Raw genomic sequence first — 8,872 nt, forward strand, 5'->3', positions numbered from 1 at the left:
GGTAAGACACTCTTTTTCCAGGCTCTACACTTCAGAGGGACTTTGTGCACTGATCTCTCAGCTGTCCCATAAGATGGGAATCCTCCCTCCAAAAGGGCAAGACCTTGGTAACTTAGCCTGGCTGCACACACAACTGAGCTCAGCAGGATAGTGCTCTATAATCAGGCACATTTCAAGATGTTGCCCGTGCACCTTAAAGAAGAATAAACTTTCCTAATGTTCAGCAGAGGACTCATCCTTTTAGTAGAGCTTAATTAATAATCTTGTGTGTACAACAGCTCCACCAATATTCAGACCAAATCCTGAACAGCCCAAGCAGAATAAGACAAACTACAATACAATCTCCTAGTAAACTGAACAGTACTTGCCAGAAATACTTGTCTGCAACAGAAAAATGCTACATGGAAGCTACTACAAAGCTATCACTGTAACTTAAAGCAGAACACGCCTTTTCCTGTCTTCTATAATCTGATCTAGCACTTGCAGACATGTCACAGAAAAAGTTGTGATCCAGAGGTGAGTGCATATCCTCTAATCCCTACTGTATCATCTGTGTTTGCAGTTCTACGCAAATATGGACAAAAATAAAGTGTCATCTCTTGCTCTGCAGTTTTCTGGCTTAAAAATACCCAACAACATTCAGCCTAACTTGCAAGTAGGGCAAAAACTATCTGTCTGAAAATCAACAACTGCTGGTAGCAAAGCTCAAAACCCACCCAAAAGTTACCTTTAACAAGAACAAACCCTGAACACATTCAAAGCTTATCACGCATCTGAGCAACTCGGCTCTCATCACACTCTTCCATTCTCAGAGAACAAGGAGACTCCTGGAGAACACTTCAAAATGCTTCTCTCAACAGCTCTCACAGCAAGTTCAAGAAATGACTGACACGAGAGGGGAGTCCAAGGCTGCTCTTACTCACAAGGGCCCTGCTCAGTGTTCCACAGCACCAAATGCTGCTCAGCTGCCAATGCCTCGGAGCAAAGCTCCAGGAGAACAGCAAACCCTCACAGCCACACTCTGCACAGCTCACCAGCACAAACAGAACAGCTGGGAAATGCCCAGGTAAGTCAGTCTGCATGCTGCAGAACTAACAGAATGGCTGTGTTTATCCAACTCATTTCAGGAGATTTTTACCAGAAACCAAGCAGCAACGGGAAATGTGAAATGTTAATGAGGTGTCAGAAGGTGTTGGGCTGATTCAGAATAAATCTGTAACTCATCCGTGTCAGCCACCTGAGAGGCCAGAGGAGGAACAAGCCTGGTGGCTGAGGGAGAGGAAGGCTGAGGATGACCAGAATCTCCAGTGTAAGTTACAGAACCGCCTCAGCTACAGAGCTAGGACAGCCTGCAGTCACCTGAGCTAGCAGAACAATCACCTGAATGAGTTTGGTTTGTAATAAAATGTGAGGGATTATAACATTAACCACCTGGGAAGCACTGAAGTGGCACATATTGCACTAAGCTCTAATTAGCTCTTTCCAGTTTTAAAACACTACACAAGCATGACCTAATGAATTTTCATAAATGCTCCAGCTAGTGGCCAGAAGGCCCCTATTTTTATACCAAGGAAAATAAATCATATTGGCTATCCCATGACCACTTGAGTTAACAAAATGAGGAAGGACACTCCAGTGAACTAGACATGGAAATGCTGATTCCTAATTCCATTAAAATACAACCAAGTTTTTTTTGCTGCTATAAAAAGATCACATTGTTTCCTTAGGCTCCCAACAGTAAAAGATACTCTCATCAGTAAAAGATACTGGAGAAAAACAAAAAAAGCAAGAGCAGCTCAACAAGCCCTCACAATGTACGTTATGCGTTTATATTGAAGTTTTAAGCATATTCTTGCAGAAACTTCAATCTTAAACCCTTTTCCTCTATACTTCCTACACTACACATTCTTGCTGCCTTTCCTCCAGAATTTATATGTAAATTCTGACATTTTTCACTCCTTACCCATCACTGCTCCATTTTCCATTTGCTCACCTCTACCTCTGTCCCAAAGTGTCCCATTCCCATGGCCAATACTTCCCCAGTGTTTCTGCCTGTGCTTAGTGTGAGCCATGTTTTTCAGTCCAGTGAAAAGTTAAACTCAAGAGTTTGAAAAGAAGTTAGAGCAGGTAACAGTCCAATAATGCTCCTCTACCATGTCAGTCCCAATGCTTTACCCTATTTTTGTGCCACTTTTCCCTCTCTCCAACTCATCTAATGATTGCTGCTATTTCTCATCATATTTTTTTTGCCACAAGCAGCTAAACTGGAAGCAGAACAGTATTTTCCTCTTTTTCCCCATTCTACAGTGTTAAAAATTTTTAGTCTGGAGCTTTCACTTCAAGAGTCAGTACTTGACACGCCTGAACTGTCTGTGTCTCTCCCAACTTCCCCCTGCTCTACCTCCTGACTGGGACACGCCTGTCACTCCCTCCTTAACCATTTGTGACCTCCTCTCTCGTCACAGCACAGACCTGAACTCTGAACACCCTCCTGCAAAGCCTGGAGCAGGTACAGCAAAAATCCACACTGCTCCAGGAGCTTCCCTCTGTTCTGCCGCCCACATGGAGCTCTGGCAGAACTTAAGCTGAAGTTTACTGGGGTAAAACTGAGACTTCATGCTTGGCCAGCACAGATCACACTGCCTGCACTCAACACAATGACATCATTCAGCTGCCTTTTTTCTTCTTCATGTTTATAACTTGGCATAAATACATCCAGCTGAGATTTTGAAAGGATTTAAGAAATAAAGTAATATAAGTATAAATAAAGCAGTTACCTTGCTTTCAGAAATTATTAGGATGGTACTCGACTATTAAGAGCACCTAAAAAAATATTCTTGAGTTCTGCCCTAAAGCACAACATGATAAAGATATATTTTTGCAGATAATTACGCAGATTTAGGGATTTACAGAAAAAAGCAGCAGCTTTTTTTCTGAAAGGTTCAGAAGAACAAATTCTTCACAACCCACTCAAAGTGAAACTCTGCACATGTTTCAGTTATGGAAAGAACCCACTTCCCAGAGCCTCAAGATGACAGAACATCAAGTAATTGCTCCCTTCCCTTTGCTACACAGCCTCAAGTCACTAAACATATTTAATTGAAGACAAAACTGTTTTATTGAACAGATTTTAAAGCAGATCCCTCTAGCACAGCAATTACACCACTAGAAGTCACATCTGCACCAGAATCTTGACTACAGAAGAGCAATTACTCTTTTATGATCACTTGAAGGTGAAACTCAAGGAGCAACAGGTCTCCTTAGGAACTTATTTACAGAGCTCAGCCCAGGGCTGGCCAGGTGATAGGCCAATGCAGCACCTGCCCATTCTGCAATCTCCAGAAGACATTCCATGATCAGGGCAATATATATTTATAGAATATTTACACAACCTCTTTAAGTCAGGCCATGATTACACAACCATTCATAATAGCTCAACAGGAGACATCATGAGCTATTGTTTGGATTCACACTAACACAAAGGTTATTTTTAAGACATAAAAACACGAAGCCACTTATGTTTGAGAGACCTACAAGAACAGATTCAATCTATTTTAAGGTTCTCAACCCACACCCCCACAAAACCCTATGCCAATGGGACACACAAGTCTATGAACCAACAATCAAATTCAAATAAAATTTTTCATTTCTTTTTGCAGTCTTTGCATGGGAATGGAGCAAAGGGAGTTCAGCTGTCACAGACAGTTTGAGCTGCAGCTCAAGAATCAAGAGGTTTCTTTTTCCTTTCCAACCCCACTACTGAACTGTATACTCCATCTCTACTCCACTATTAAATTGTGTATTCCATCTTCAGCTCAGAACTTCAATGTAACAAAAATCTCATTACACGAGTATTAACACAGACATTCAAAATTAAACAGGAAGTATACAGAGGGAATGTTTGCTAGATTGCTCAAACTGGAATAGAGAAGGGAGTGGTTTTTAAATTCTTCTCATTAACCCATGCGTATCTTTTCTTTAAAAATCACATTACTATTAAGCCTGTCTTTTTTGTAAATCATTTTTTTTTTGTTTGGCTCGGTTTTTTGAGTTGATGCACCAGTTAATAAAAGGGTGGTAATAATCATATGGTAAAAATACTGTGCAGGTACGAGCTTTGTTAAAAGACTTAAAAGCCCTCAGCTTTCCCACATATGAAATGAGGACCATTACGTCAGAATCTCTTTTATTATTAAAAAAAGGGGGGGAAGTAGCTAAATGCAGCTGTGTGCAACACCACAGAATAACAGTCAACCACTCAAAAACGCTTAAGGAAGCGGCTCGGTCGGTGTTTCACACAGAGAGCAACACAGGAACAAAATCACACACGGGCAGTTCGAGACACTGAAGGCCAAATCTTACCAGCTGGAACTCCCTGCGCCTGTCGTACGCGTGCTGGATGCCACTGTCTGCCCACAGGGCTCGGATGGCCGGCAGGTAGTCCAAAAAAACACCGGTCTCCACCATGCCCTGCACCACGGTGACCGCGCGGGTGTCGAAAGCCATCACCTTGTCCCCGTTGCTCTGGTTGGCAGGATCTCCCCAAGGGATATGGAGTTTCTCTCTGGCATCCACGAGGACTCGCACACCTGCAATGACAAGGAAGAGCACTGTGAGCAGTTTCTCAGCATCTACTGTTTCACCAGCCCAAAGATCTGCACAGAGGCAAACAATGCACCTACTCTGCACAAAGCTCAATAGGAACATCCACTCGTAGGGAATCAGGAAGCCTCCAAAAAACTGGCTCAAACCACTACATTTACAGGTAATATCAAACCCCAGATTTGCTATCTCAAGTACATGACCATGATTAACAAAATTATATGCACAGTTTGAGTTTCACTCTTGAAAAAGTGTTATTTTTAATTACTAATTTTATCCAACTTGTGCTACCAAACTCTTTCACTGGGCATGTGTACAAGACAAAGTATGCTTAAAAGTTTATTTCAAAATATGTTAAACCACCTGATGTCTTGCTTTAAGGTTCTCTAGTTTGTGTTCTTATCAACTTGGTATCCAGTTATATCAAATTATACAAAGAATCTCTATCACTGAGAGTATTTCCATCACTGCCTTTAATATTTTCAGAGACACTGATATGTTCTAAAATCATTGCACTTGCTAAAAATATGTTTCTATAGCTTAAGTGCAGAAGGAATTGTATCACCTAAAGGCTTCCCTGCACTTCTGTGGTTGTTTTGGTAAATATTCTCTAGCAAAAAAAAAAAAAGAGTATTTTAAACTTCTTTTGAAAGTCCTTCTGAAGGATATAAACTCACTGTGCTCATATTGACAAGGTAAATGCAGGGAAATGATTTCTAGTACTAAATTTACTGATGAGAAAATAGAAAGAAAATTCCAGAAAGAATAAGCAACAGTAAAGGCGTGGGAAGAGATATAAGGAAATTAAGATGTGGCAACAAATGACTGTACAGTAATATGCTCGTTCAGTGCAAAAGTATTTTGTTAAAGTTTGCTCCCTTTCCATGTTTTTTCTCTCTGTCAAAGGCAGGTATCTGTCAAATCTGTGACTGCAGGAAAACAGCCTCCCAGCCAGATGTGCAGCTCCTATGTGTATATTTTCACAGAGTACACCGTAGCTTTATTAATAAACTTTAACCTGGTTGACATACATGCTCGTGATTTCTACTGCCTTCTACTGCTATCAATAGTTTTTCCAGGCTTGATTCATAAGCAGGCTTGTAAAACAATTCTCTTTTGAGATTTGCTGGATTTTCAGGATCTGAGTCTGGCAACACTTTGCTATTTGAGAAACTTCATTAAGATTTTGTCCAACTATTAAGAGTCCAAACCGCAAATCCAACAAGTGATTTAGATAAGAGAGAAAACGAGGATGACCAGTGAAGTCGGGATGACAGCAGTGAAATCAAGCGTCCACTACTCCCCTAAACCATGTGTGGAGGTTTTGGCAAAGCATCTATGAAGAGAGGCTCTGCCTGCGGGTTGCTGTTAATTGATGTGTCAGCCCAGTTTCCAACACAACAGCAGCGATTCTTCCATTGCAGCGAAATGCTGAGAGCACAGGGCTGGGCTCCTCCTCACGCACTTCCAGGTGCATCTTCCCCCCATCCATTACCGCTCATTACTGCACTCGCATTACCAGGAAATCACAGAATCACGGAATCAATTAGATTGGAAAAGACCTCTGAGATCATTCAGTCCAACCTATGACCGAACACCACCCTGTCAACCAGACTTGCCATCAAGTGCCACGTCCAGTCTTAAACATCTCCAGCGACAGTGACTCCACCACCTCCCTGGGCAACCCATTCCCGTGTCGGAAGTGAAGGAATTCTTCCTAATGTCAAACATATACCCCCTCTGATACAGCCTAAGACTGTGCCCTCATCCTACCACTGGTTCCCTGGGAGCAGAGCCCGATCCCCACCTGGCTACAACGTCTTTTCAGTGCTTGTAGAAAGTGATAAGATCACCCCTGAGCGTCTTGTTCTTCAGGCTGAGCCCCCCCAGCTCCCTCAGCCGCCCCTTGCGCTCCAGCCCCTTCCCCAGCTCTGCTGCCCTTCTCTGGCCTCGCTCCAGCGCAGCACCAAGAGGCAAAGCCCGGCACCTCCCGGGCTCAAACCGCTGCTGCCGGGGCCGGGCGCCGGAGCCGCCCCGCGGGCCGCGCCCGGGCGGCGCGGTGACAACCCCGCGGGCCCGGAGGGGCTGCGCGCCGGCCCCGGGGGAAGGACGAGGCGCCGGGACAGCGCGGGAGGAGGAGGCGGCGGCGGCCCCGCGGCTCCCCCGGCCCGCGGGACCCGCCCGAGCCGCCTCTCCCCGCCCCGGCCGGGCCCGGCGCTCGCAGGGCGGCCCGTCCCCGCCGCCCTCACCCACCCTTGATCACGTTGCTGTAGATGGTGGCGCGGAACTCCTCGCGGGCCGCGCGGTCCCAGTCCTGCCCGTGGATGATCCGCATCTGCTTGAGGAAGGTGGACTTGCCGCTCTCGCCCGCGCCCAGCAGCAGGATCTTGACGAGGCGCTTCACGTAGGTCTTCTCGCGGTTGAGGCACTTGTCGATCTCCTTGGACTTGCGCTGCTGCTCGGCCTCGCCGCTGGTGAGGAGGCAGCCGGGGAAGCAGCCGGACAGCGCGGAGCGGGACGGCAGGAAATCCGCCATCTTAGCGAGCGCTGCCAGCGAGGGGAGCGCCCGCCCGCCGCCCGCGCCGCGCGCGCCCCGCACCGCGCCTGCGCGCCCCGCCACGCCCGCCTCGCACGCTCCCGCCCGGCGCGTGACGAGCGCGTGCCCCGCCCACAGCGCGCGCCCCGCCCTCTGCCGGCCCCTCACAGGAAATGGCGGGAGCGGCGGGACCCCCGGGAGCCCCCACAGCCCTGCACAGCGCACCTCAGCCATCCCAGCGGGTGCTCAGAGCCTTGTGCGATCGCTGCTTGAGCTCTGGCAGGCGGAGCTTCTTTTAACCAGACTGACGATTTGCTTATAAAACTGCCTTTTCCTCAAGAAATCCCCCGAGTCGCTTTGAACTTGAGCTTGAAATTGCGATTTTTCAGCACCGTTCCTGGAGGAGATCCAAGCTGTACCTCCTGGCAGGTGCCAGGCCGCTCACGAGGAAACACAGTGAAAACATTCATGCACAGGGTGCTGCTGTGTAATGGAGTTAAAGGTTTATAGATGCACATGATCATAATTTTAACATGCTTTGTAATGGAAAATAAGGTGGAGAATGACTTCATGGGCATTATGGAGTCATTAAGGTTTGGAAGAGACCTTTAAGATCAAGTCCAACCATCCACCCAGCGCTGCCCCTGTAACCACAAAACCACATCAGCGCCAGGTCTGGATGTTTCTCCAACACCTTCAGGGATGGTGACTCCACCTGGGCAGCCCCTGCCAAGGCCAGACCACCCTAACAGTGATTTTTATCTAATCTGAATCTCCCATGTGTCATCTTGAGGCCATGTCCGCTGGTCCTCTCACTATAGGCATGGCAGAAGAGACTAAGTCATAGAAACACAGAATCAATTAGATTGGAAAAGATCTCTGAGACCATCCAGCCCAATCTGTGACTGATCCCCTCCTTGTCAACCGGACCATGGCACCAATTGCCACATCCAGTCTTTCACTGTGTCTCCACCACATCTCTGGGCAGTCCAATCTAATGTCTAATTACCCTTTCTATGAAGAAATTTTCCATAATATCCAACCCAACCTCCCCTGGAGAAGCCTGAGGTTGTTCCCTGTTGTCCTGTCCCTTGTTCCCTGGGAGCAGAGCCTGACCCCCACCTGGCTGCACCCTCCTGTCAGGGGTTATAGAGTGAGAAGGTCCCTCTGAACCTTCTTTTCTCCAGGCTGAGCCCCCGGAGTTTTCTCAGCAGCTCCTGGTGCTCCAGCCCCTTCCCAGCTCCATTCCCTTCTCCAGACATGCTCCAACCCTTCAATATTCTTCCTGAACTGAGGGGCCCAGAACTGGACACAGGAATTGACACAGCCACTCCTGTCCCTGTCCTTGTCCCTGTCCCCAGCTTCTCATGGGTATGTTTAGTAGAGAAGACAGAGGAGATCTCATTACTGCATTTAATACCTCCAAGATTAGTGCCAAGAGCATGGTCCCAGACTCTTCAGTGGTACCCTGTGACAGGATGAGGAGCAATGGCCATAAACTAAAACACTAGAAGTTCCACCTCAGTGTGAGGAAGAACTTTCCATGGAGGGGCAGAGCCCTGGAACATCTGCCCAGGGAGATTATGGAGCCTCCCTCTCTGAGGACATTCCAAACACACCTGGACCTGTTCCTGTGTCACTTGCTCTGGATGACCCTGCTTAGGCAGGGGGGTTGGACTGATGATCTCAGGAGGTCCCTTCCAACCTTAACAAATCTGGGATTCTGGGATTCCA

At 46.9% G+C, this 8,872-nt stretch overlaps 1 protein-coding gene across 1 annotated transcript in view; it reads right to left on the reverse strand.

Moving 5' to 3' along the window:
* The window catches only part of GNA13 (G protein subunit alpha 13), a 29,344-nt gene extending 22,100 nt beyond the window's left edge, over positions 1-7,244 (reverse strand). The window contains exons 1-2 of the mRNA XM_058852169.1: positions 6,856-7,244; positions 4,363-4,589 (exon numbers count right to left, since the gene is read on the reverse strand). Coding sequence (XP_058708152.1) covers positions 4,363-4,589; positions 6,856-7,138 — 510 coding nt within the window. The 5' untranslated portion in view covers positions 7,139-7,244. The remainder of the gene's footprint in view (positions 1-4,362; positions 4,590-6,855) is intronic.
* Positions 7,245-8,872: the final 1,628 nt, after the last annotated feature.

Source organism: Poecile atricapillus, chromosome 17, assembly GCF_030490865.1.
Source record: "Poecile atricapillus isolate bPoeAtr1 chromosome 17, bPoeAtr1.hap1, whole genome shotgun sequence".
NCBI classification, from domain to species: Eukaryota; Metazoa; Chordata; class Aves; order Passeriformes; family Paridae; genus Poecile; species Poecile atricapillus.